This window comes from Osmerus mordax, chromosome 16, assembly GCF_038355195.1.
Source record: "Osmerus mordax isolate fOsmMor3 chromosome 16, fOsmMor3.pri, whole genome shotgun sequence".
Classification (NCBI taxonomy): domain Eukaryota; kingdom Metazoa; phylum Chordata; class Actinopteri; order Osmeriformes; family Osmeridae; genus Osmerus; species Osmerus mordax.
In genome coordinates, this window is record NC_090065.1 from 6510385 (window position 1) to 6537537 (window position 27153).

The window sequence follows — 27153 nt, forward strand, 5'->3', positions numbered from 1 at the left end:
TGTCATGCTCCCCACATCCATCCCTTGCTCTTGACTTCCTCCTCTCTCTCTCTCTCTCTCTCCTCGCTTTAAATGATACTGTTTATACACACCCAGCATCCATCATCCCATTTCACACCTCCTCCAGCTTGTTTATCTGCCTGGGGTACCACTGTGACATGAAGGCACTCGTTCTCTTCCTCCCTTCCTCTTGCCTTCTCTTTTTCTCTCCAATTTTCGCGACACCACTGTCACCGCTTAAGAGTGGGAGTTCGAGTTCATAGGTGAGTGGTAATTAAGCAGGAGTTGGGTGTATTTGATGTTTACTAGGGGGCCACGATGTAAAGACACGTCATTTAGCTCACACCGGTGTTAGTTCCCTGGGTGGATTTTAGTACCTTCCAGAGGACCGGTGACTAGTAAATGACCCTGCAGGCTACAGTCTTTCAGCCTGTATAGACTATAGCCTGACATAGGGCTTGACGTGGGGTTGAAGACACCTAAAGGTGTCACCACGGAGATGAAGCTACAGCACGCAAACTGTCCTGTCAGTTTGGATGGATCCGTGGAACCGTTTGATCTCAGCATTGATTTCACCAGGAGACGAGGCCAGGCTGACCGGTGTGATTGACTCGATCTACAGTGTATCATCCACACCCAGGGTTCAGGAACATTAGTGATGGTGGGCGAGGAGGGAGGGGGGGGGGGGGGGGGCAGAAGTTGGGGTGCGGGGGAGAAGGGCTTAACAGTCCCCTTTGAAGTGGATGGTCTCAGAGTCACTCCTCCTTCACTGTAGCCCCACTCCCTCTCTCCATCTCCAAGCAGGGGGGACGGGGGGACGGGATTAATAGTGAGGCGTTAGGAACACTTAAGAAGACCTCTTCATGGGAATCAGCTCTGCTTTACACAGCTCCCTGTGCCCTGGACAACCATGCTCCTCGCATCGGAAACTCCAGCTGCACAAAATCAATCTGCTCTGGAAACTTCACGGTGGAGGGAGGGGGCGAGGAGAGGAGAGAAGAAGAAAGCGAGGACGAAGAACGAAAAGCGAGACAAAGAGAGGAGGAGGATAGCAGGGAGGCGTTGGTGTGGACACGCAGCGCTGGACGCTACCAGAGAGGCAGCCTGGTGAATATGCATGACTGGGGTGTTCCTGGAGGCCCTGAGCCAGTCTATTTGACTATCATTGGAGGCCCTGAGCCAGTCTATTTGACTATCATTGGAGGCCCTGAGCCAGTCTATTTGACTATCATTGGAGGCCCTGAGCCAGTCTATTTGACTATCATTGGAGGCCCTGAGCCAGTCTATTTGGCTATCATTGGAGGCCCTGAGCCAGTCTATTTGGCTATCACTGTGCTGCAGGACAGTCACCTCCAGACCGGGGCTGACTGACGAGTGCACGAGGGGCTGGACAGCCCAGAGTAGAGTGGCGCTGCAAAAAAGACCAGCACACAAACTCCCGTGTCAGCTGAACGGACAAGCTGTCCCTCTGAGCTGGTCCTCGCGACTGCTGAGTACTGGAAGACCTGACAGCATGCTTCCTAGACAACCGCAGGACTGCTGGTCTCGGTCTGAGGGTGTTTGAGAGAGAGAGAGAGAAAGCGCTCCAGTGTGTGCGGGTTGGCGACCTCCTCAGAGCGGCGCTTACGTGTTTGTCGCTGCTGTCCTGGTCCTGCTCCATGAGGGCTGCCAGCACGAAGCACAGGTGCTGCTGCTGGCCGGGCAGGGGCATGTTGTAGAAGCCGTTGTACCGCTTCTCGTCTCCGAGGGTGAAGGTGGCGGGGAGGGAGGCCAGCTTGGCGGCGATGTAGGGTCTGGGAGAGTCTGCCTGGCGTCTGCGCCTCAGGATCGGGCCCTCGCCTGACTCCAGCAGCTGTGGGGAGGTGACAGAGGTCAAGGCAGGGGTCGAGGTGAAAAGACCAGGAGGTGACAGAGGTCAAGGCAGGGGTCAAGGTGAAAAGACCAGGAGGTGACAGAGGTCAAGGCAGGGGTGCCGAGGCAGTCAGCGGCACATGTATGTGCATATTATATTCCGATTTCGAATAATAGGACCAAAAATCGGATGAAGGCGGACACCCACCTCATCTAAATCCATCTCATCTGGGTTCTCCCATTTCTGTGACGACGAGGACACTGGCACCACCACAATGTAATACCACCTGTTGGGTCAAAGTTCACACAGGTGTTTTACTCTTTTTAAACGTAATCATCTCAACAAACCTAACAATCTTACAAAGCAGTTGCATTGTTAATTGTATCATAGGAAACAGAAATGCCAGATAATAAAGTCAAGCCCTTATTGCTGTTTCCCATCATTTGCAATGTTTAGGCCTGGGCACATGCTGGATGATCTACAGGCACAGAAGAGGGGGGACTGGAGGTCAAGGTCAGAGAGCTACAGACAGATTGAATTCAAAGCTCTCACAGGGTAATCATCCAAGCGATCAATCACCATCAGTGGACGAGTGTAGAACAATCTTGGCATCCCCGCAGAGAACCGCTTCAATCGAGTGCAGACACCCGTAGGACTCTCTCAGGTGGACGCGAGCTCGTGTCTGCTACCAGAACATTAGATTCTCCCTCCCTCCCTCCCTCCCTCCCTCCCTCCCTCCCTCCCTCCCTCCCTCCCTCCCTCCCTCCCTCCCTCCCTCCCTCCCTCCCTCCCTCCCTCCCTCCCTCCCTCCCTCCCTCCCTCCCTCCCTCCCTCCCTCCCTCCCTCCCTCCCTCCCTCCGCACTTCTCTCTCCTCCTGCTAGTTTGACCTGTTCCTGCCCCGAGGACTCAAGCAGCCCCTCTGAACCCCATGCCCCTGCCCTCAGACAGAAGAGCAGACTGTGTTACTCTCCTGTCCTCGGCTCTGCTCTGCTCTCCAACCTTGGAACTTTGCTTTCGGTTCCTCTCCGCCGTGAGTCTGATAAGACGTTTCTAACAAAACACCCCATCCCACCCCAATCACCTGCTCTCCAAATGTCAATCTGAGCTCAGACTGGGCGAGTCTTGACAGACGAGTTATCTTTTTTTATCCATCAGAGCATGCGCCCCCTCCACCCTCGCCTCGGTTACCTTGAGGAGGGATGGAGTGTGGGGGTCGGAGGGGGCAGCAGGGACTGAGAGTGTCGGAGGAGGAATCAGGCTCAGACATACTGCATACTGATTGTAATGGTTCACAAGCTGGAGTGGAATCCAACCGTAAGGACCGACTGATTCAATCTGAATATCATGCAGGGGATCTACAATAAGATCACCCAAGAAATCAGCATGACAGTGATACCGATCTAGTCTGTCCCACTTTGAAAGTTTGGCGTGTGGAGCGGTCCAGTCACTGGGGCGGTGGTCTCCACTATGGACTGGCTACTGACCTGACTTGAGCGGTGGTCTGGACCTTGGGCAGGTTGATGGTGAGCTTGCCTCCCTGAGCCTGCTGGTGGCTGTAGAGGACGGGCTTGGTGCGGAGCAGGTCCGGGGCCGTGCGGATGGACACCTGCTGCTGCAGCCCGCCGGCGCTGTTCCCCCGGCTCATCAGCACGAAGGAGTACTCTGTGTCGGGCTGCAGGCGGGTGATCAGCTTCCTCTTCAGGTTCCCCTGCACCTCCACGCTCTGCTGGTTGTACAGGATCTGGCCGGGAGAAACGGGGAGAGGTTTTGGCTGTCAGGACACGAACACTTAAGGATTGATGCACAGAAATGTCTTAGATACACCCACGCACCCACACGCACGCACACCCACACCCACGCACCCACACACACGCACACCCAGGCATGCACACGCTCTGTCACTTATTCAGATGCGTCATATGCTCCCAGTCATATAGACTCTCATAGCAGAGCTTAGATAACCATCTGTTTACCTATTTAATACCTCATTCCCCATGCAGGAGTGTACATACCATAAGTATTCCACTCTACTCACTGGTGCATACAGAATCATTTACACACCTCAGAAGTGACTGCACTCCATTACAATGAGGAATATAGTCATTTAGACAAGGCTTATTAATCATTGCCTCATGAGTGAACGTGAAAGTGGACGAGGTAGTTCTGCTCCTGATATGCATGGGCTCTTACCTTGAAAGGCACTTGGGACTTGTAGTTTTCTGGCACTTCCCACGTGAGCAGGACGGACGTCTTCATGACGGCTTTGACCCCAAAGCTCGTGGCGAAGGCTGCGTTGCAACGGATGTAAACGAGTTTAGGCATGACTTTGTTCCCGACGACACACATGGATAAGCAACGTGACCCATGTCTGTCAACAACAACAGCAACCATGTCGTAGCGCTCATGTTTGATAAAAGATAACCAAACCCCTTCATCTGTTCCCCAAGCACGACTAAAATATTCAGTCGCCGGGTCACCACCGCTACCATGAAATGTACCATACACTGGAGGGAGGGGAACATGGCATCTTAAAATAGAGCTATACTGTACGACAGATGTGATCATTAGAGGGTGATGATGGCGGAGGGGGAGCATGCTGCGGTGTACATGTGAGAGGAGGGAGCGTGCGGCGGTGGCGTGTAATGAGATTAGGGCTGGATGAATCCATCTGGACTGGATCGTGAGGGAACGTCAGGAGGAAGGAAAGGTTGATGAAGATGCGAGTGTATCGAACACATCTGCGCCATCTTGATCACTCTCATCACAGGAAGACCGTGTCGAATTTCTGTCGGATCGGTGTGTGTGTGTGTGAGAGAGCGAGAGAGAGAGAGAGAGAGAGAGAGAGAGAGGAGGGTGTAGGCGAGTGTGAGGCGGGCAGCCTAGAGACACGGCTGGTCTCCGCGCCGACGCGCGGGTAAGTTCTCCCTCACCTGGAGAGGTGGACATGGTCCTGCTCTGGATGCTGGGGCTGATAGGCCCCGGCCCCTGGCCGGTGAAGGCCTGCACCCGGATGTCATAGGTGGTGTCGGGCTTCAGGCCCTGGATGGTCATGCGCGTGTCGTCCGTGCGGTTAGTGGCGTTTTGCTGGCTGTTGATGTCGCGGTACACCACCACGTACTGGACGATCTTGCCGTTCCTCTCGGCCAGCGCCGGCGGCTCCCAGGCCAGCTGGGTGCTGGAGGTGGTGAGGCCCGTCACGCGCAGGTTGACGGGGAAGCCGCTGGGCACGTCCTCCTGCGTGCTGATCTCCTTCACGTACGGCTCGCCCGTGCCCGCCCGGTTGCGCGCGCGCAGGCGGAACACGTAGGTGGCGCCCTTGTGCAGGCCGGTGGCCGTGTGGTGGGCGTCCGACTTCTTGAACTCGCGGGAGGTGTAGGCCTCCTCCTCCACGCGCTTGTACTGCAGCTGGTAGCCCATCAGCTCCCCCACCATCTCCTTAGGGGGCTGCCACTGGATCAGGGCCGTGTTCCAATTGGTGGTGCTGATCATCATGGTGGGCTTGCCTGGCACTGGAGGGGGAGAGGGGAGAAAGAGAGAGACAGAGAGAGACAGAGACAGAGAGAGACAGAGAGAGAGAACAATGGGTTGCTGGAGACAGTTACCTGATCAATAATCAAGTATATCAGTAGTCCCCAGGGGCATGTTATTGCAGACAAGAGACATGTGTGTTACCTGCTCCAGTGGTGGTGACCACTTTGGCTTTGCTGCGAGCACCATCGCCTTTGGTGGTGTAGGCTGCCACGGTAACCGAGTAGGTGGTCTCGGCATGGAGCCCTGTGATGAAAGACTCCTGGGACACAGAATATCACACAAAGGTCAGAGGTCGACAAAGAAAGGTCAAAGCGTCAGCCTGGTGACTCAGCATGTCCAAAAAGGGCCGACCCTCACACAAGCGCTTATCCCCCGGATATAAAGGAACTCCAAAAACAAAGTTAGTTGCCTTTCTCCATCCATCTGCATTTTAATGTTCAGTCAAATTCCAATTCAGTACATCAATCAATACTGAAGGCAGTAATGGAGAAAGGTTATAAAGGCACTCTGTCCACCACAAACAGGGCCACGAGTTGTTCCTGGAAACAAAATTGCTCAGGAAAAACTTGCGTCCCAGACATAAGGCACACGCTACCCATGAAGCAACCGACAGAGCAGAACAGCACCAGTGCTCACACCCTCTGACTTGCCACAGCCTGAGACTCAACACTAACCATGGCAATTTACCTGGACGGGATCTACCATGGTAAAAAAAACTATGCTGTTGCCCGAAACCATTCCACAGTAGACTGTATGCACTGAGAGATTGGTTTCGAGATAGTTAACAAATTAAATACATCTTGTCATCTCAAATTGTAATTCGAACTTGCCTGATGAAGAGACCACATTGTTCTTTATAACAAGGACACTTATTGTCAATGGCTGGCAAGCCAGAAGGAAATAAACACTGACACATAACGTTGCCATTGAACAAACCAGCAACAACACACATAAAAAAAAGAAAATGTTACGAAACATTACAATCAACCATTGTTCAAAGCTCCGGAGATCTGTCAGCATAATGCCTCTGAAGAGAGGCACTCAATACAGCAGGTTGCATCTATCCATCCCCGGTATTACCGCACACACACACAGGAAAGGACGAGACACACAAAAACACACTGACACACACTTGGAACCCTGAGCCAATTAACGCCTGCGGCTTAAGTACACATCCTGGAGTTCTCTGCGTGTGACTGGGGCCACGGAGAGGACACCAAGAATACTGCCTGCGAGCCGGCAAACCTTCCTGACTGCTGGAAGACTTTCCAAGCTCCTCTGCTCTCTGAATATTACAACGTTCTTCCTTAATGCCTCATCTTCTAATCAGGAAAGTACATTTAACTTAATGTCTAACCTGACAATGTTTTTTTTAAAGAACCGGGTAGCTCTTGAGAGAGCTCGAGAAGACTGAAAGAGAAGAAATGTTGAATTATCATAAAACGTCTTTGAGTTATACTAGAGAGGGCTCATTTCTTTTATCACCCAGAATGACTATATTGGGATTCACCCTGATCTACCCTTTCTTCCAAAGTCAAATAGTGTTGAAACTCCTTCCCTTGCAAATGCTCTAAGTATTATATATACTAAGGTATTAGGGATAGAAGGATCCACATTGTGTCCTAACATCCATATTTCTAGAGCCCATATCCAGTACTGTCGCTCTACATAAGATGGCCAGAGCATTATTATATTGTTACTCATATTGCTCAGTTTAGGCATAAATTGAAGTTTCCTGGGTTTAAGATTCCTTTAAGAATCTTCATTAGGTTATGCCGACATCTGTCTGTACCCAGTCACAGCTCATTAGTGACTTGGCATCTATTGCCTCCAGTACCTGCCAACATGGCTGAAAGCTAGCACAAACACACAGAGGGATAAACAGATGTCTCCATCTGACAACTTCTAGCCCTGCTTCTGTCAGGTGCTAATCATGAGCTGAAGGAACCATCCGTGACGTGTAGCGCTGGCTGAGAACAGGCTCTTAACACCACACCCTCTCTTAAGGCTTGGAGGGAGTGTCATGGCACATGTATGTTACAGGCACACATTGTAACAGGTATAATTTCATCCCCTTAAGCATACGGATAGACAGCTACACCCAATAGCTTTTCTTCATGCCAGCAGGGTAAAGGCAGATCCACAGTGTGCAGTGGTCCGAAAGGAGAAAAGGCATCAAAAAGTCTATTTAGGCAACAAAAAAAAGCTGTAGAGTGTCTCGTAACTGTCAAGATGTTGGCGTGTGTGGCTGTGCCTTCACAGTATGTGTGAGTGTGACAGGAGGCCTGGAGAAGGTAATAAGCTACTAAGGAGTGTGACAGGCAGTCGCACAGGAACAGAGAGCGGGGAGGACAATGTGAGGAACATGAAAGGCCGCTGATGGCAGTCCTCTGGATGTGGGAGATGATAAAAGGCAAGAGTCTTCCTTTAAATAAACGGGCCTACTCAAACAGCAGGGGTAATATGCGTGTGTGTGTGTGTGTGTGTGTGGGGGGGTTATTAACGTCTGTAACAACATCAAACCCCGCTTGACGGCACCTGGCCTTTGGGTGTTCAGTAATATTTTCATCGGTGGGAGGTACCTGGGTAACGTGAGGATTAGAATCGGTATTATCTAGGTATTATCGGTGTGTCTCTGCATGTTCTGGGAGCCGCTGAAGAATGAGGCGGCAGAGCGAAAAAAGGAAAACAGGAGTTGCTCTGCTTTATAGATCCGCTGGCGCAAAGTGCAGACACACACCATACAAACAAGTGCGATCTGCCAAGACATCCTTGTCTCTCGCTAGGGCTATGACGGAGTTGTGAACTCTCTCAAAAGAAACACACACACAGATATAGCATAGATCGCACACACACAAAAACACACACCGAACGCTCCCAACAGGCCGTGCAGGCCTGTGAGGGAGAGAGAAACCAGCCCAGACAGCACAACCCATCACAACACTCTGGAGTTACTCACATGCTCTGTGGACTCGTCAATATTCCACTGAGGGGGAGAGAAACATGGGACACACAGAAGAGGAGGGAGGGGAGGTGAGTCAGAGAGAGACAGCACTACAGACCTGAGGGAAAAAAGACTTGCGCCTTTTTTCCCCCCCTTAAAGACTGACATATGTCATGCTTTAGAGAAGTGAGGAGAGTGGGGAAAGAAAAGAGAAAGTACAGAAAGGGTGTATAGAAGAGACAGGGGTATGATAGTTAGAGAGAAGGAGACCGGTGAGAAGAAATGTGGGGATTTGAATGTGCAGGGTAAACTCAATAGATGGGATATTTGAGTTGGTGCATTCTGGCTATGCAACTGTGCAAAGAGTCAAGGGCATCTTGCCACACCGCAAATGACTATGATGAGACCGTAGAGTATGCATTGCCTTGTTTTTGATTTGGAATCCACAATGCTGTACAGGTAGCCTTGTAGACAAAATCGATGCCGACCCTTATTCATTCATCCTGTTCATTTTTTTTCTTTGCCCAGTGAACATTACAGGTTCTTTTCTTTCCACCCACACACACACCCACACAGTCTATTCCAAACTTTCTCCAGAGTTATTCCTGGGGGATGTGAAAGCCCATTTCTTGCTGCGAGGCTCTGATGGCGCAGAGCGTGAAATCCTATTACCATCGCCGCTACGCCGGCCCCCGTGACATCAAACCCCCAACGTCAGCGCCCAAGCAGACGTCTGTGCTTAGCGGTGCCCCCTCCCTGCACCTCAGAGAATGGGCTGGAGCCACGGGGGGGGGGGGGGGGGGGGGGGGGAGGAGAGAGGGAGGGGGTGACCAGGAGGAACATGGAGGCTGTGTGGAGCACAGGAAGTGGTGACCAGTTGTGACCATCTCTGACCTGCCTCGGACAGTCTGACATGCTCGTCACCCTCTCCTTTCACTGTCACTTCTCTCTTTCCCTTCTTGTCATTCAAGCGCACACCTCCGGTCCCTTCCACGACGGAAACGCACAGCAGATCCGTCTCCCAAGGCCGCTGATTTGGAGTGTGATAAATAGTGTGCTGCTGAACTTAAAAAAAAACGAAACAGAAGGCTTGACTTTGCTCTCCTCTCCAGACAATCTTTATCATGAAGCAGTGAGTGCCAGCCAAACCAAGCCCACACCAAGTCCCCCCGGTGACTGGTAGAGCTGCAGTCGACGCCTCGTCCAAACTGCTGTCTCCCTCCCTCTATAGACCGTAGCAGCTAAGATATCCAACCTACAACAGCAATTTTCAAATAGCTGCAGCTCAACTCTATGAATAACAATTTGTAGCGTGTCTAATTGCTTAATTTGTTTACAGTGCTGTGTGCTGGGAATGACAGCGCAGCAAGGGACACATTACAGAGGCCTCACTGGAGTAGTTCTTATCTCAGGAGTAATCCTTTTTTATCACAGCTATTCTGTTATTAGTTAAATGCCTCCGAAAGTATGACAACATTTGAATAAATGATGATTTTAAATGCCAACGCGAGTTGAAAACATGGTTGCTGATAAGCATCTTTTTTTTGCAAATGGGAGTACTGTAATTTGCAGGCGGGCAAACGCAACAGTGAAGCCACGGCTGAGATGTGTGGGTATAAAACAGAGCGGGAGCGAGTGAAGTGGAAGAGAGGGAGCTGTCGTGATTGATAGAGGGAAACGGGCTGAGGTGCTTCTTTTTTTTCCCCCAAGTCCATTCAACTCCAATCTCAGGCCAGCCAAGGCCGCGGAGGCAGTGAAGCACAGCGCTCTTTCTTCCTCCTCGTCCTCCGACACACACACACACAGGAATTTGAATGGGTAGTCAAAAAAAATGAACCTAAAGCACCAGTGTGGAGCAGACGTCACAATGGACCACAATGAACAAAAAAGTCAAGCCAAGGACACTTCTGAAAAGCGGTTAGGACACGGTCGTAGCATTTCACGCTAGCTAACTAAGTGAAGGGCCGCTACGCTAACAGCTAACTGTTGTGTGTGTGTCAGTGTTTCTGCAGGGAGTATAGTCATGTGTCAGAGGTGTAGCTACAGTAGCCCCCTCAGGTCAGAGCCACTGGCCTTGGTAGCGATACTGCTGGATCGAGGGCTGCTACGTCAGACTGTTAAACACGCACTCCTGTTTAAAATTAGAAAGGAAATGAGGGCGCTGTGTGGGCTCCGGCTTGGAAACAAGAGAGGCTCTTAACCAGCCCACACACAAACAAGTCCTGCTCTCCTCCATGAAAGGAGGGAGAGGGAGGGAGGTAAAGAGAGAGAGAGGGGAAAGAAAGATAGCGAGAGAATTTCTCACCGACTAGTGGGCATGGGACCCAGAAGGTTGTGCCCCCTAATCCAATCAGATATTTCAGACACGTGTTTGTAGCCAGAGGTGGTTCTCTACCCTCCAGTACTATCAGCTGTATACTGCATGGAGATCGGCTCTATCCCTTTGCTGTCAGTAACACAAGTGATAGACAGGCATTTTAATGTGGAACAACGGCTTTTGCCACCAAATAAGGGTGTGTGCTCCAGTGATGAGTCAACTCTGAGTCAGAGGCTCTTTGTGCTTCATCATATTGCCTGCGAGATCCTTGGTGACACCACCAAACACGCAAGTTCTCTCAAGTTACTATGACGATGTGTTTCCCACGTAGTCGTTGGGGTGCGTCAATGGCGGGACAACAACTTTTGGGGTGATGAAAGAGGGAAGAATGCTCCCAGACTGTGAGGTCTTTAATATGGTTTCAGCAGGTCCAGGCAAGTCTGCCTGAGAAACTCCGAAACACACTTATCTCCAGCCGTGACTCAACCTGGGGGTTAGACACACTACGATATGGTAATGACTCAACTGTCAGATAAAACTGGCCAGAGTTTCTGGAAGTTGGCGTGAGAGTGGCTGGTGAAGATGATGAGGAAGAAGGAAAAAAAAAAGCAGTTTATGTGTGCCGGGGTGTGTGTGTGTGTGTGTGTGTGGGTGGTTGCGTGCAAGAGTGTTTGTACTTTGTGTGCAATTAGGGCGGAAAGGAGACTGATGTCTGGACAGGCAGGGATCATCTGTAGTTCAAATAACAAGTCATCTGGCAGAGTTGACATGAAAACATTTCCAGGGACAGCCCTTTCCATCTCTACCAAATGAAGCAGCTGTCCAAACACACTTAGATCACCACACCCTGACATGGTGCAACTGCGGGATCCAACAGCCTCCAAAACTCCAAGGTGGCTCTTCAGTCGTGTCCATGTACACATGGAGGTGGTTGAGGAAGCCAATGAGGGTTCACAGACCAACTCAAGGACATTGCGTTGGTGAGCTCCCCCTGGGAAGTGAACTAGTGACCCTGCTTGTCTCAATAACCACCGCAGCTGAATGTTTAGACATGCTGACGCACGCCTACGACCAGGCAGTGTCTCTGGTGGCGCTTTCTGACCAGGGACCTGGTCGGTCTGGACAAATGTAGGGTTTGTGGGGCCGAGTGCGGAATACATCCATGTTTTAATGTGAGGGTCCAGTTCTAGAGAATCGAGGGTGCCAGAGGATCTGTTCACGTAATTTGACAGCAGAGAACAGTCCAGAGGCAGGGAGGCTTTTCAGAGAAACTCTGGGATATCTCCCTCTTCCACTCTCCTTCTCTTGTATCTCCCTCTCTCATTCTCTCCAGTCCGTGAGAGAAAAAGAGGTTGGGGTTTTAAGATATTCATGAATCTGTGAATCCCTCTGAAGGATTACGATCTCTCATCCATCTCACGGCTCCTCTCAGCTTTGGACGAGCCGGTTCTCCTGCTTGCATTAATGTGCGAAAGCGAGCCGAGACAAAATATGTCTAATTTATAAACAGAGTAACAAGGCAATGCATACGTATTATAGTCGAGACACAAAGGGAGGAGGATTGATTCCCTTAAGCCTTTGCTGAGGTAATACACACATGAAATATTTAACACCTATTTGAATTAGCTGGGAGCATATTCTACTTCCTAATCCTGCGCACAGGGACGTGGGTACTGGTCTGAATGTGATTTGGAGTCAAGTGTCACATGTTGGCAGGGAGAGAGAGAAGGGAAGAGGGAAAGTGAGAGAGAAAGAGAGAATGCGAGGAGAAGGAAAAAAGAAATACATGTGGAACGAGACAAATCGGATATACTTGGTCCTGATGGGGAGGTGGGGGGTATGTGTAAATGGAGTAAGAGAGAGGAAAGAGAACCTAAAAGACAGACGACCTGAGAGAGAGAAATAGAAAATAAAGAGAGTGAAAGCAAGTGACCAACTGAAAGAGGCAGGGTAAGGAGTGCCAGAGGAAAGTGAGAAGGGAAGAGTGACAGATGAAATGAATGGGAAGACAAAAAGGGGAGCGAGAAAAAAAAACAGCTCAGCAACAGCCATCAGAAGAGTACCTGGGCCTCGGGCAGTGCCACGTCCAGGATGTTGGGCTGGCCGCGAGGCTCGCCGTTCTCCAGCCGCGAGTAGATGACCTGGTAGCCTCTAATCTGGCCGTGCTGCTTCCCTGGAAGAGGCGGCTTCCAGGCGACCCGGATGGCCGTGGAGTTTACAGCCTCCACCTCCAGCTTCCTGGGGGGAGCTCCCGGCACTGGAGGAGGACAGGGGGGGGGGGGGGAGAGAGAGGTTATACTCAATCCAGAACATGTTGTCCAAGGACCAGAGCTGGCAGACAATAGGCTGTGGCATGAGGAGGCGGTGCCACCGAGGCAGCAGCACTGGGGTTTTTTTCTCCACATCTGTGGTTTGATGAGGGGCGTGTCTGAGAGGCCCCGGGTCTACCGGGTGCCCGAAAAAACGGGTTCTTCGGGTTCCGCCTGGAAGCCCGTAGTCTAGAGGAGAGTGTAATGTCTCTAATTACAGTTTGGGAATGAGCTGTGTTTCAGCAACTTCAAACACATTAATTATAGACTGCTGCCTCTCAGGAACACTCTCTCATGTGCTATCACACCGCGAACAAAAGAAGACGGAAAAAAGGGAGAGAAAGAGGGAGGAATGGAGTTGTGCTCCACTTCGCCAGGCTCAGGGGGGGCCCAGACGTGAACTGCGGATGAGGACAGAAACGACAGGAGGGGGGGGGGGGACAAAACCGAGTGGAGAGGACGACGAAGGAGAAGAGGAGCCAGAGAAGTGGGCAGTGAGGTTGATGAGCCTTAGCCTTGGATGGAGAGTGGGTCTCAAAGTCAAAGAGGAGACAAAAGGAGAGCCAGAGAGGGAGAGAGAGAGAGAGAGAGAGAGACGGGGAGAAATGGTGACCACTGTTGATGGTTCATTACCTTCAAACTGATCTGAAAAGTAGTGAGGTTGGAAGCACCAGTAAGCGGTCGTCCACAGAAACGAGTGGAGGCACAAAGAAAGACAGGAAGGAACTGGAGCAGTGCCCAAAGCTGGGGGGGGGGGGGGAGGGATGTGAAGACGTCCCTTTGTCGGAAGGAAGGTGGGGTGGCCGAAAAAACCTACCATCCTCTTTGGTTTTGATCCGTACTGGGGTGCTCTCGGGCCCAGGGCCCACGTCTGTGTGGGCCCTCACCCACACCTGATACTCGGTCCACTTCTCCAGGCCCTCCAGCACATAGCTGGAGGCTTCTGCGCCGATGCCAGACACCTGGTGGCGCTCGGGGTCCTCGCCGTCCGTGGCCTGGTAGCTGACAGTGTAGCGCACGATGGCGCCGTGGCGACGGGCAGGGGGCGGGGCCACCCAACTCACCTTGAGGCTGGTGGAGCTGAGACTGAACAGCTGCACCTCCTGAGGGGGGGCGGAGGGCGCTGCAAGGGGAGCACAACCACACAGGGGGGGGAAGGGGGATCAAACAAAACTACTACTGAACTAAAAACACAAAAACACAAGCAGGGGAGGGGGGGGGGTGCAGCCTCTGAACTGCGAGATTTGTGTCACGAATATAGTCATGTTATATAAAACACTTAGCGGCGAGGTGATCTAGGACCGGTTTTATGTGTTTCTGGTACACACAAATGCTTAATGTGACTGTCAGGTGCCGTTAAAACAGACTGTGTCACTACTGTACACACCTCTGTTCTTAATAAGCAGACAGTGGAGCTGACTGGGGCCTGTGAGCAGCTACACTGTCTGTTTCCTCTCTGTTCCTGTATGTGAGTGCATGCAGCCTGAGTGATAAAAAGGCCATAGGTGTGTGAATGTGAGAACCAGGGCGTGAGTGTGTTAACTTGTGTTCACACGTTGACGCAGATGCCCCGAGACTGATAACGGCCTCTGGCTTTTGCCAGGTGCTGCTGAGCCTGACGGCTCAGATACAGTTTCTCACAAACGCACACGCACGCTTACTCACCGCTGCTGCTCAGTCTTTTAAAAATGGTTTAGCAACAAGGCATTCAAAATGTTATTGCTGGGCAGTGTTTCGGGAATTGGGAGAGGAAATGTGATTAGGGTTTTAGATGTCTGAGCAGTCTAGTTAAGTAGTTTACTGCAAATTTTCATTCAAAACTTTGATCGATAACTTGACCAAATCTCTGCAGTTCAGGGGGAAAAAATTACATTTAAATGGGATTCAACTAAAAAAATATATAAATTATTCAATACCAAGCATCAAACACAAACATGTTCATTCCCTGCATGCGGCTACTCATACCTTGAAGAAATTTTGATGCAACTACAAAGAAAAAAAGCTTCAAAGGGGTGAGGGGTAGGAATGAGAGTGGGCCAAACCAAGAGCTGGGAGTTTTCTCATAGTAGCATGCCTCTTTGTGTGCCTTTCTAAATAACCAGAGTAATGAACAACACAAAATATTTCTATCTAAAAGTATTTTCTTTGGGACCTGAAACTGAATTGCAGGGGCGGTGTGACATAAAAACACACCCACACCCAAAAATGAGACGGGGCTAAATTTGAAGTGTGTCTCACCAGGTGGTCCCCAATCCGTCAAAAGCAGAGAGGAGGGAAAAACTACAAAGATTTGACAAAAAGGAGTTGCTGAGGCCACATAATAAATAAATAAAGTGAAACCGTTCTGGAGCTGCATCAAAACAGCAGCAGGTATAGGTCCTGACAGAACGGCTGTGAGATCAAAGCTCTCTGAGAGGAGGAAGAGAAATAGACATGTTCTGAGATGAAGTGAAATAGGGAGACTAGAGAGAGGGGCGTGAGGATGGAGCTCTTCCATCTATCCTTTGTGACACGACTGTTGATTCTTCTGTCTAGACGAGTGTGTTGTTTGTGTGAGAGAAAGCTGGGGCTCGCTGAGCTTTAGCACAGCCACATTACATTGTGAGGAGTAGCTAGCTCTGAGGGCAGGGTGGGGGGGGGGGGTGGTAATAGAGACATACTCGGTTCATTGCTCTGGCTTTTAGAGAGAGAAAAAGTATATCATATATAAAACAGATATACAAATAAAACTCGTAATAACACAGAAAATACTCATTGCCAAATTATAAATGACTAGAAAAGAGTTTCTTGATGCAGGGAGGGACACACTGAACCTACTGTACCTTGGGCTACTTGTTGCCTTCAGCCCTCGAGGGGCAGAATGAGAGAGCAGTCAGGCAGAAGGAGAGGAAGAGGCTTTGGGAGGCAAAGTGAGGGAAGGAGAGGCCGTCTTGGCTGAGTGAACCAGACCTGAGGTGGACGCTTCTGGGGCATACCTTACCCCAAGCTTCTGGGGCATACCTTACCCCAAGCTTCTGGGGCATACCTTACCCCAAGCTTCTGGGGCATACCTTACCCCAAGCTTCTGGGGCATACCTTACCCCAAGCTTCTGGGGCATACCTTACCCCAAGCTTCTGGGGCATACCTTACCCCAAGCTTCTGGGGCATACCTTACCCCAAGCTTCTGGGGCATACCTTACCCCAAGCTTCTGGGGCATACCTTACCCCAAGCTTCTGGGGCATACCTTACCCCAAGCTTCTGGGGCATACCTTACCCCAAGCTTCTGGGGCATACCTTACCCCAAGCTTCTGGGGCATACCTTACCCCAAGCTTCTGGGGCATACCTTACCCCAAGCTTCTGGGGCATACCTTACCCCAAGTCTAACCTGGAAGAACCTCTTCTGACTGTGTATCTGTCAGTTATGGGCAACCTCAACATACTCTTTGAGCTGTTAGTTGTAGAGGAGGAAAACGAGAGAGAGAGAGACTTACTGGACTGGGCTGTGCGGGCCTCTATGGGCTGGGTGTAGACCCCCAGGCCCATCTCAGAGCGGGCTGCCAGGGAGAAGCGGTACAGGGTGTCAGGCTTCAGGCCCTCCACCGCATAGGAGCCAGCTGGGTTGAAGGTCACGTGGATCTACAAGAGGTTGGAACACTCGTTATCCAAGCAGACGAGACCCGTCTTAGACTGCATGGTCTCTATTCCAACCTGATGATAGTGTTGTGAAATTGTGGGACATGTTTGGAGACACAAAATATTGGTCTTGGAAAAAAAAGAGGACGTCGTTAAGTTGAGTGTAGGCATACACACTTAGATTAAACAGGTATCAAACACACATTTGTGCAAGGCAACATTTTTCTCATTGCATATTGATTGTCTGAGTTTTTCTTCCAGATAGAGACCAAGCAGGTTATTACAGGGATTGACATTGAGGAGCAGTCCAGGATAATTGCGCTGCCCGTCAATATAGGCCAAATCTTTATCTCCAGCCACACAAGAGGCTGTATTTCTAATACTGCAGCCGTGACTCCAACCCCGAACACCCCATTCCTTGAAATTGCATCGTAAAATAGCTCGGTAAAAAGCGCAATTCATCTGTCTGCCACTTCACACTCAGTTGTGAAACTCCCTCTGTGTTTGTGTGAAAGGTAAAGACACAGACAAGTGAGAGAGAGACCCAGAAAGAAGGACTCCAAGGCTCACATGACCTACCTTGTTGGCAGAGTCAGCCTCCCAGTACTGCAGCTCATACTTGGTGATCGAGTCCTGGACCGGCCACAGCCACATGAGCATGATGCGTGTGTCCAGCTCGGCCTCTGCCTCGAAACTGGACGGCTGGGCAGGAACTGGACACGCGGGGATAGAGAGACACAGGGCCATAAACCATGGATGTTGCCAGAGAAAGGAAAGACGCTTGCATTACACTGTCATTAACAATACGTTGATTTAGAGAGGGCTGGCCGTGCAGAACTCAAGAGAATAACAATCATATTTAAGCCAGTGCGCGCACACACACACACACACACACACACACTGTGCGTTTCCCTCACCTCCCTGCTGGGTTTTGACCTGCAGCACGTCGGAGGGCGGCCCGTCCCCCACGGAGGTGAAGCCCAGGACGCGCAGGCTGTAGGTGATGTCCGTGGTCAGGCTGGAGATGGTGGTCAGCCTGCTGTCGTCCGTGTTGTGCTTCTGCCAGGCGCTGAGCGGGGCGTCCATGTCCGAGGTGTAGTACACCCGGTACCCCCGGACCTGCCCGTTGGGCTCCTCGGGCGGCTCCCACTGCACCAGCATGGTGCTGGCGCTCAGCATGCGCGCCTGCACGGCCAGCGGGGGCGAGGAGGGCGCCTGCTCGCCCGTGCGAGTCTCCACGGGGTCACTGGGCGGCCCGCGGCCTATGTTGTTGACGGCCATGACGCGGAACTCGTACTCGGAGTAGGGGCTGAGGCCGCCGATGCTGTAGCGCGTGGTGGCCACGCCGTCTACTTCCTGGAAACCCGTGTCGGACACCTTCGCACGGTACTGGATCATGTAATAGGACACGGGTTCCGGGTTCCCCGAATCCCACGTCAGCGTCACGCTGGTGGCGGTGGTCTCCGTGACGATGAGCGAGGCGGGGGGCTTGGGCAGGGCTGAGGGTAGGAAGAGAGATGTTGAGGTGCACAAAATAGAATGATACACGTGTGACATACACCATAGATGATAGGAACTACTGTTAGGTCTGTGCTGTTCTAGCTCCTTTACGGAACAGAAAGATTTGTCATTCCTGAAAACTCCACTGTGTTGTCTTGTGGTGACATAGTTAATAATCACAGAGCATTTTTTAAATCACAGAGAAACTAATACTAAAAGTATATTGTCGACGAACATTTTGACACTATCATTTCGAATGACGATTAGGAATTGTCCAGACATACTAAGCCATCATTGACAACAGAAGAAGATTGCAGAGCTCAGAGCTTCTATTAATAGAAACTGATGAAGAACAACAAAAAGGAGAGGCCGTCTTGTGTCTTTAAGTCTGTCTGCATAGCAGCAGTCCATATAAATGACTGTGACATTCTCAGTATTGATCGGCTAAGTGCGAAGTGGGATCAATACAGACAACGGCAGATAACAGAGGCTGGGCAGGCAGGCAGACAGCACACACACACTCAAACAGCACACACACACACACACACATACCAGTCCAGACATCTAGTTTGGATACACACTCACAGCCAGAATAATCTTGAGTGCTCCCAAAGCCTCTCATTTTCAGCCCCAATACCCACAATTCCATTCAGAAGGTCCCTCCTCTAGCTAAATACTTCACAATCAAAAGACTATTTTGAAACATGCTTCTGAGCATGTTTCTGATAATGCTAGCGCGAGTACTGAAGAATGGTCCGCATATTCAAACGAGCAGGGCACAAAATGACGAAAAAGAAAACCAAAAAAACATCAAATAACCGAACCCACCCAACGACCCACCCACACACAACTTTCAGACCTTGCGACCTCTTACCTTTGACTGTGACCTGTGCGGTGGCCTCGATCATGCCCAGGGAGGATATGGCCACACAGGTGTAGTTGGCTGACTCTCGGATGATGGTGACCTCCAACACATTGCGTCCCACGGGCATCTCCTCCTCCTTGGTCAGCTCCACCTGGCCCATCATCCACTTGACGTAGGGCATGGGGGAGCCCACCGCCACGCAGGTCAGGTTGACGCTCCCGCCCGGCATCACCTCGTGGTTGGTGGGGGGGATGGAGAAGCGGGGGGGGACGCGGCGCACTGGGGGAAAGGGAGAGGGGAGAGAGTGAGCCGCTCTCTATTTGGATATATACCTTAAGAGTATCGTGTTGTACATGGTTTACTCACAACAGAGAGAGCATCGGTCTGTGTGTGTTAGCATTACATAATAACGTTAACTTTCTACGGGAGACTAAAGTTGCTTCAAATTCAAACCACAACTGTGTAAATATGTTTTGCCCTTGACCAAAAAAGAACTTTTTGATCAGACTTGCATCATTCTGACAGTGGGAGAGACCCTGTGGAAACGCCATTGTTTGATTCCTACTCTCCCTGTTTCTCTTCTGCTTGGCCTGTCTTTCTCTCTCCCTCACTTTTTTCGCAGCTCTGATATGCAGATAGGCTGACATTAAAAAGAGGTTCCCATGGAGACAAGAAGGGCTCATTGAGGGCTGGGGAATAGGGTACCATCGATGCAGAGGCTGAATGCAATACTAAATAGCTGCCTCTGAATAAACAGGCAGGCAACATTTACATAGAAACTTGTCAAGAAAAAAACAACAATAATAAAATAAAATGAAGAGAATTAAAAAAACGAAAAACAAAACAAAAGCCAGATGTATCCACTTAGATTTTTAAACCAAACAGTAACTTTACATGCAGATGAAATACATGTCCTGACAGCCGTCAGTTACAGCCCTTCATTTAGATGCCATGCATTGAATCTAAGAACAGAACGGGCCTTTCTTTGGTTTCTTTAACATTGCTTGTGGAGAGCCAGCAAGCTAGACAAAACCCCTGTTTCAGTTTAATCATGAGTACCCTACTATCACAGTCACTGGTCATACTGTATGTATTCAAAACACTATGGCATGAAACTATCCCCCAGAATTTTTACAGCTTGTTTCCCCTAATGCACTACAGCGTCTCAGTGTCTCCCTGGGAAAAAATGACTTGGTCTGTAATTGCTTTTTTGCACCGGTCCCCATGAAAATGGATTTTCAAATGTGACTTTTCTTTTTCTCTTCTCCCTCTCTCTCCTTTCTAATTTGAACCGGAACATGGTTACAGCTATGCTTGTTACTCCCCTCATTATGTGGTGGAATGGAAAAAACACAGAAGCACCTTTTGAGATTCAAGTCAGGGAAAGACAGGGTTTCTGAACAGCCCTATAATTAGGGAAACCTGGCTCTCACTAGTGAATCTCCCCATGCCAAAGGATTGTATGTACACATTAGGGTAAAAATCTGTTGTTCGATGCAATGACAGTTTTGGATGTCATGAGAAAAAAAGAAAACAATGCATGAGTAGTGAATATGGAAATAACATGATTATTTAGTGTGTAGTGAATACAACTCCCAAGAGACAGGTAACAATAGACTTGTTGCAATACATAAATCACAGTATACTGGCCATTTTTTTACATTTAGTCATTTTATATTTACTGTAGTAAATATATTCTAGTTCAGTTCTCAATCTACATTTCAAAAAGCATCTTATAGGATGGCAATATACAACTATCTCCAGAATCTCGTTCATACAGCATCACACCAGCTATAATAGCTGGGGAGTGTTGAGTCAACAAAGGCGGAGTACTACAGTAAGAAGATGCAGAATGTGGCGGCAGAGCAAATGGTCCAGAAGGATAACAGCAATGATTACAAGGTTTACAGGTACAGACTATGGGTCACACTTTCACTTGCAAAAACACAAAAACAGGGAGAATTCAGTTATGTGCTGGAAATGGGTATATATTCTCAAGCATAGGCAGCGTGCATTGGGGAGATGGGAGACAGAAATCAAGATAAATCGGCCAGGCTGAGTTGGGGGCTAGACTGCATAAGATACCTCAGACTGACTCCCTCTCAGATAAACTTTCACTGTGAACATTTTCTAACTAATGGGGCATTAACTGAAGTGTACATTACCTATAAAAAAAACTATACTTTTGAGGGAAACAGGACAGGCCTTAATGTTCTTAATGCTCACAAACACTGTCTCTCAGGGTTTCAAAAGCTTAACAATACAAAGAGCTGCCCGTCAATGGGTCTGTGTATAAGAACACTTAATGTTGTGAATAATTCAGTGTATGCGGTTAGTTTGGAGAAAAGCTGGGGAACAAATTGACTAGAGGGCAGGTAATAGCTATCGATTCCCCTGGATATTCGCCTCCCGTTGAGATCTTGGGAGAGACGGCTTCAGGACTCTATCAAAACCACAGAGTATCTCTCCTTTGCCTGCCTGCCTGCTGGCTGGATACCTGTACACGTCTCTGTCTTGACTAAGTGTCAGAGGAAAGTGAAACTTGTTCGGCCAATCAATATACAAGATAACACTGGCGTGGTTTGCAAGTTTGGGGTCAGTTTGGAAACAGCTCTGGTCTAGCATGATAGCTCATCATCCACTGCTGACACAATACCAATGACAAGAACAATTGTTGTGGTACAGGTAATATCAAAATGGGACCTTGGTACCGCATAGGACAAGGCATTGAGACTGTGGGGTTTCGTACTGCCACATACTGTAACATGCTAAATAAGCACCTGTTTTTCCTCCATGTTTCATTTTCACCTCCCCCAGTCTCAAGCCGGAGGAGGGCCACAGAGGTAAAACAGACATAATCCCATGTGATTGGCATTGGCAGCTCTGATACCCGTGTCTCTCAACAGGGAGGCTCCTGTTGCTACTTGAATGCTTGAGTAATCTATTGCACCACACAGTAGTTGCTGTACAGGCTACGTTGAAGGGAAAGGCAGTATCTACAAGATATTGTACATATGTGAGTGATTTTAAACGTAGGAAGAAGGCTACATAAGGTGCGAGCAGAGGGAGGGGCAGACTTGTGAACACAATGGCATGCTGCTGGACAGGGTTAGGAAGGATGCAAGCATGAGTGATGGAAGCATGCAAGTCAGTTGAAATAATAAAAGCAACAAAACAATCACAGGACAGGGTAAGGGTGGAGTACAGCACATCTCTTTCTGGAACTCCGGATCTCCAAAGTAGGTTGTCGAAGGGCTGGTTTGACACAGTGCTGTGGCATAATGATAAGAAAATGACCAACCTTCCCTTTGGCCTGAGTTGTGCAGATGAATTGTTTTGATGGACGAATGCAATGGAATTGAGAGACAAAATGGAGAGAAAGACAAACATAGTGAAAACAAAGGGTGTTGGACCTCTAAATTCAGCAAAAGTACAGTGGAGGTTATAGACAAGGAACAGACAAACACACACACACAGAATGTGATGAAAACACGTCAAATGGAAGCCAGCCTTGCCCACTCCATCCTCTGCGACATGTTGACAAGTCACATGGATACATGAAGGAGTGCAGACAGCTAGAGGCTGACATCTCTCGATTGCGGGATAAGCACTTGACAAATGAGCTCTCACACAAAATCACACGCCGGGTGTGACTCTCCCCACGGTGATGGAGTCCTCCTTCAGAGAGGGTCACAGTAACAGACCAACAGCACGCTCACACACGCAATAGATGAGGAGCAGAGAAAATAATAAATACAAACAGAAAAAAAAAAAGAAAAGAAAAAAACGAATCCATGAGCAGCGTCTCTCCCTTCACCACCCACACACAGAAATGTGAGTGGATGAAATATCATTCTCCGGTGGTTCTCAAATGTCGGAACAGTGGTAGCTTGAATGTCTGTATTACTGTGAAGAAGTATTGAAACAGATATTCTGGCAAGGTATAAATCATTCCACATGATATACAGACAAAAACACAGACAAGAAAAAACACATCTGATAAGGGCCTGTCAGAACTCCATGGTCTAGTCATCAGATATTAAATTCGCAACATTTTGCTTTTTTCTTCCATTCACCTCTACAACCGAGCATATATAATGAATGTCATTATATGATAAAAGTTTTATGGGTGTCCAGGGACTTTGTTAGTTTCTATAAAAACATGTTATGTCCAGCAACCTGATCTCGAGAAAGAACAATTCCCTTAAATCACAACTAAAAACACACAGCAACATATAAGATATCAATCTATATTGTTGGAAGATGGGAGCTTTAAACTATTCTTCCAACTCTCAGAGTGCCAAATCCTCAGCCTAGCTTCCCTTATTTCAGGACTTGTAACAAAGTCAAAGTGAAAAGCCTACACTAGGTGCCTTTGTTCTGTCTCCTAGACAAGTGCACTTTTAAAAAGGTTACGCTTGGCTTGGCTCCTATCTTTCCAAAGGCATTGCTGGGGGATGAGTTAGAGACTGTTTGGACGTTTGGCTGACAGCTCATGGGCCGTGTTACAGACTTGCGTGAGGCCATGATGGCGCCAAGCCACACTAGGATTGTAATTACCTACCTGAATGAGAAGAAATACCTCAAGTCTTTGCCCTACGACAAAAGGAGTTCAGCCTCATGACATTTCCTCTTTCCTATGCCAATACAACTCAAATTCTACTCCAAATAGATGCTCACTAAGAGAGGATGCGTCCTATCCATTCCTCCACCAGGTCTGCGTTTTGATGGACACCAAACAGTCCCAGTGGCATATTTCCTGGCTGACTGAGAATCAACCTTATAGCCAGGCCGAACATCAGTGACACAACTCTGTCCTCTCCATCGGCTCATTACCTCCAGACACTACATGCTTCAGAAGGAAAAAAACAAAACCCTTCACTACAGTCAAAACAGAAACCTCTGGAATGTTTTTACTGTCAGAGGAAACAGTTTCGATGCAGCTGTTTTCACAGAGGCATCACCTGGGGGAGCTGGCAGAGAGACAGGAGGGTGAGGTTAGCCTAGTTGATGAATCTGGTATAGAAGGAGTGTCAGGGTCAGGGCCGGGTGGAGGTGACATTTAGACAGCAATGCTGAAATTCATACTGTCAAGATAATGAAGCAGAGAGTATATTGTAGAGTGGATAAACACAAAGGTGAGGTGAAGAGACTTCCTGTGGGGCGGGGGACACCTGTGATTCAGCGCTGCAGGGGGCAACAGTGTTGTTTAGTGTCAGCAAACAAGCACACAATCTTACCTCGAACGTAGAGATTGGCAGGTGCGGAGTAGCGGGTGCCGGCGCTGTTCATGGCAACACACTCGTACTTCCCCTGGTCCATCTCCTCACTGTTCTCAATCTGCAGGGCGCCTGTGGAGGAGCGGTTCACCAGGTCAGCATAAGGGTCACAGGGTGGAGTTAACATTAGGGGTGTAACAATATATCGCAATACAAAATGTTTACAATATGTATCGTAGAGTTATGGCAATATTTTTACAATATGACGTCCGTTTGAACCTATTGGTTGAGCTGTGCGCGACCTACTCTGCTCGTGTGTCATGCGTGCATTCATTGCATTCACAGAAATCGCTTGAACTGAGTTAACTAAATTGTATGTATAACAAAGACAATTATTGAAAATGTTTAATGTTTTGGAAATAAATCTGTTAATTGAATTTCAGTTTCATAAAAAATTTTGTTCAAAATATTGTGATACGTATTGTATCATACACCCAGTATTGTGATACGTATTGTATCGTGAGCTGAGTGTATCGTTACACCCCTAGTTAACATGCAATATTAGCTAGCCATGTTGAATCCTACAGTAGAGGAGAAAGCCTGAAGCCAAATAGCCCACAACACTTTTATGATTAATTGCTATAAATAATGACTTTGAGTTATGTGGAATATGCCTACCACAACACAAGCATTTGGCTGATTTTGCAGGTTTATAGTGTCCACAAATCAACATATTTTGCCTGGCTGTGTCAATGAAAAGAGCTGGCGAGACACTCATGTCAAGCCCATGACATGGGGTCAATTAATCACCTCAACAAGACATCATAACCACCACAGCTGTGTCTGCCCCGACTATGAAAACAACCAGCAGAACAAAAAGCACAAACACCATAAAAACATTTGTCCGTGTTACTCTTTTCCTTTTAAGAGCCTGGCAAAGTTTGAGAGAGGCAGGTGGCTGACTAGTCACTCAAATCACTTCCTTAATCTTAGCTTAATGGCCTTGCATTTGAATAGAAACAACTGCCAATGCAGGTATTGGTCATCAGGTCTTGATTAAGTACACATAAAGTGCTAAGATCGATAAGTACTTCCATTACTTGCTAATCATTTCTCAAAGATGCCCCAATGAGAGGAAGGGTTCCATTCCCAGTCACAATCGACAGTAGAATTTTTTTTTAAAGACTAACATCTTGTTCCTTACAAAAACAAGAAAAGCTCCGAATATATGTTTTTATCACGTTCACAGTGATATAGTACAGTGAACTTAGTTGCAAGGATTTCCTGCCTCTGCTAAAATTGGAATAGTGGACTGGCTTCGGTACCAATAAATATTTGAGCAAAATGGAGAATTAACACAAGTGCTACCAGCAGCCTTAGTGCCTTTCTGACAGTGACATTTTACAGACTTACCTGAAAACCCCCAAACAAAGCGACATTTTAAACAAACACTTATTGTGTGCACTGTAGACAACCTATGACACGTTGTGATCATATCAAATAAAATAAGTTATCTACCAGTTTGCTACAAGCAACACGTGGAGTAATAACTCAACATCATGCATTTCCAAAGGTTGACAGGCATTCATACGAGGATGTCAGGGTACATTTTGTAAACCAGATATGCAATATGAGATGGATGTAACAAACAGATTCAGCACCAACCAAAGACTCTGAGCAAGATGAGGTCTTGGTGTCAGAGACAAGGAAGGAAGGAGGGGCCGTGACATCAGATAATATCACTTCAGATCTTACGACAACAGATCCAGCAAAGACGCTAGCTCCGCACGCCCGGCTCATCTCGGACTGATTCAGCGTCAGCATGCACCTGCATACTAATGCGTAATGTCACCAATCTGTCAATCTGCACCGTTCTAAAGGGATGAATGCATAGCAGAACCACCTGAGGTGGGAACCAGGAAGATTCTGCTGCATGGATATCAGAGAAGTATCAATATAGACAACAACTTCCATTTCACAAGGTGACTGTTTTACCTCGCCGGTACACAGGAGAATCTGCAGGAATGTGAAATTTTGCAATTTACTTGCAAAATAAATTCTAAATAATACTTTGCAGAATATTGAAGGGCAGAGACTGGCTAGGTTTATCAAGGGAGCAGGAAACTCCCCTGTATTTAGTTTTCTTTAAATGTCCACCTTTCCTTCACTGTAGCTCAACTAAAATCCTACCTCGACTCAGGGAAAGAGGGATGATTTCCATTAAAAAGAGGTTGAAGTTTCCATCTTAACAATCTCAGCTAGACTTCCATTCCCTATGACAGGGTCGACGCTACATAGCCTGTATGCAAATCATGTTATGGAAATTTTAGTGGGACTGCATAACAGAGATTTTGATTATTTTGTTGCAACAGTGGCCTTTAAATTACAGCCCCTAATGACCCACCTTATTTCTTCGTAAGGTAAGAGCAGAAGTTGGGAAATGATGTTTGCCTCCTGGGGTTCACAATGTCTGGGTTCATTTCCAGCCCAGGGCCAAAAAGTCATGAAGAAGCTCATTTACAAGACAACCCCATTGACTGCCTGTTCTAGGTCCATTTACCCAGAAACTAACATCAGGGTTGGTGATCATTTGTTTGTGAAAGGGGAGACACAGCACACAGAGCATGGGCAAGAGGACAAGGACGAGGGGGGTGGTCAGGGCCAAGTGAACGGGAATGGCGCTGGTGAGGTGGAAGGAGACTGACGTTGACAGGAGATGATGTGAGGTGACATTTTTCAGCACACTTTATCATCCTTACCTCTAATTGGTGTACCCCCTAGGTGAAGGTAATTTGAAAGCAAACAAGTTTGGAGAAATTCGTTAGTAAGAGAGTGAAAGGATAAGGAAAACGAATGACAGTATTCACAGATTTTATATATACTGAAGTGTATGTAAGAATACTAAGGGTTAGTCAAGTGGTTAGAAAGCTACTGTATATGTTATATATGAGAGTTGTTTATTTAAGATGTTATGATGATGTAAAGACAAGGATCAGCATT

General features: G+C 48.4%; 1 protein-coding gene across 4 annotated transcripts in view; it reads right to left on the bottom strand.

Moving 5' to 3' along the window:
• The window catches only part of LOC136959317 (receptor-type tyrosine-protein phosphatase F), a 110905-nt gene that overhangs the window by 22703 nt on the left and 61049 nt on the right, over positions 1–27153 (bottom strand). For 3 of the 4 annotated variants that reach the window (XM_067253620.1, XM_067253619.1, XM_067253622.1), the window contains 14 exons: positions 24175–24285; positions 18944–19213; positions 17487–18068; positions 17149–17282; positions 16428–16572; positions 13772–14077; positions 12709–12902; positions 8344–8370; positions 5526–5643; positions 4784–5362; positions 4044–4141; positions 3338–3594; positions 2060–2138; positions 1628–1852 (listed from right to left, as the gene is read on the bottom strand). In XM_067253620.1, the coding sequence (XP_067109721.1) occupies positions 1628–1852; positions 2060–2138; positions 3338–3594; positions 4044–4141; positions 4784–5362; positions 5526–5643; positions 8344–8370; positions 12709–12902; positions 13772–14077; positions 16428–16572; positions 17149–17282; positions 17487–18068; positions 18944–19213; positions 24175–24285 (3125 nt within the window). The remainder of the gene's footprint in view (positions 1–1627; positions 1853–2059; positions 2139–3337; positions 3595–4043; positions 4142–4783; positions 5363–5525; positions 5644–8343; positions 8371–12708; positions 12903–13771; positions 14078–16427; positions 16573–17148; positions 17283–17486; positions 18069–18943; positions 19214–24174; positions 24286–27153) is intronic. The other variant, XM_067253621.1, reaches the window with a different exon arrangement.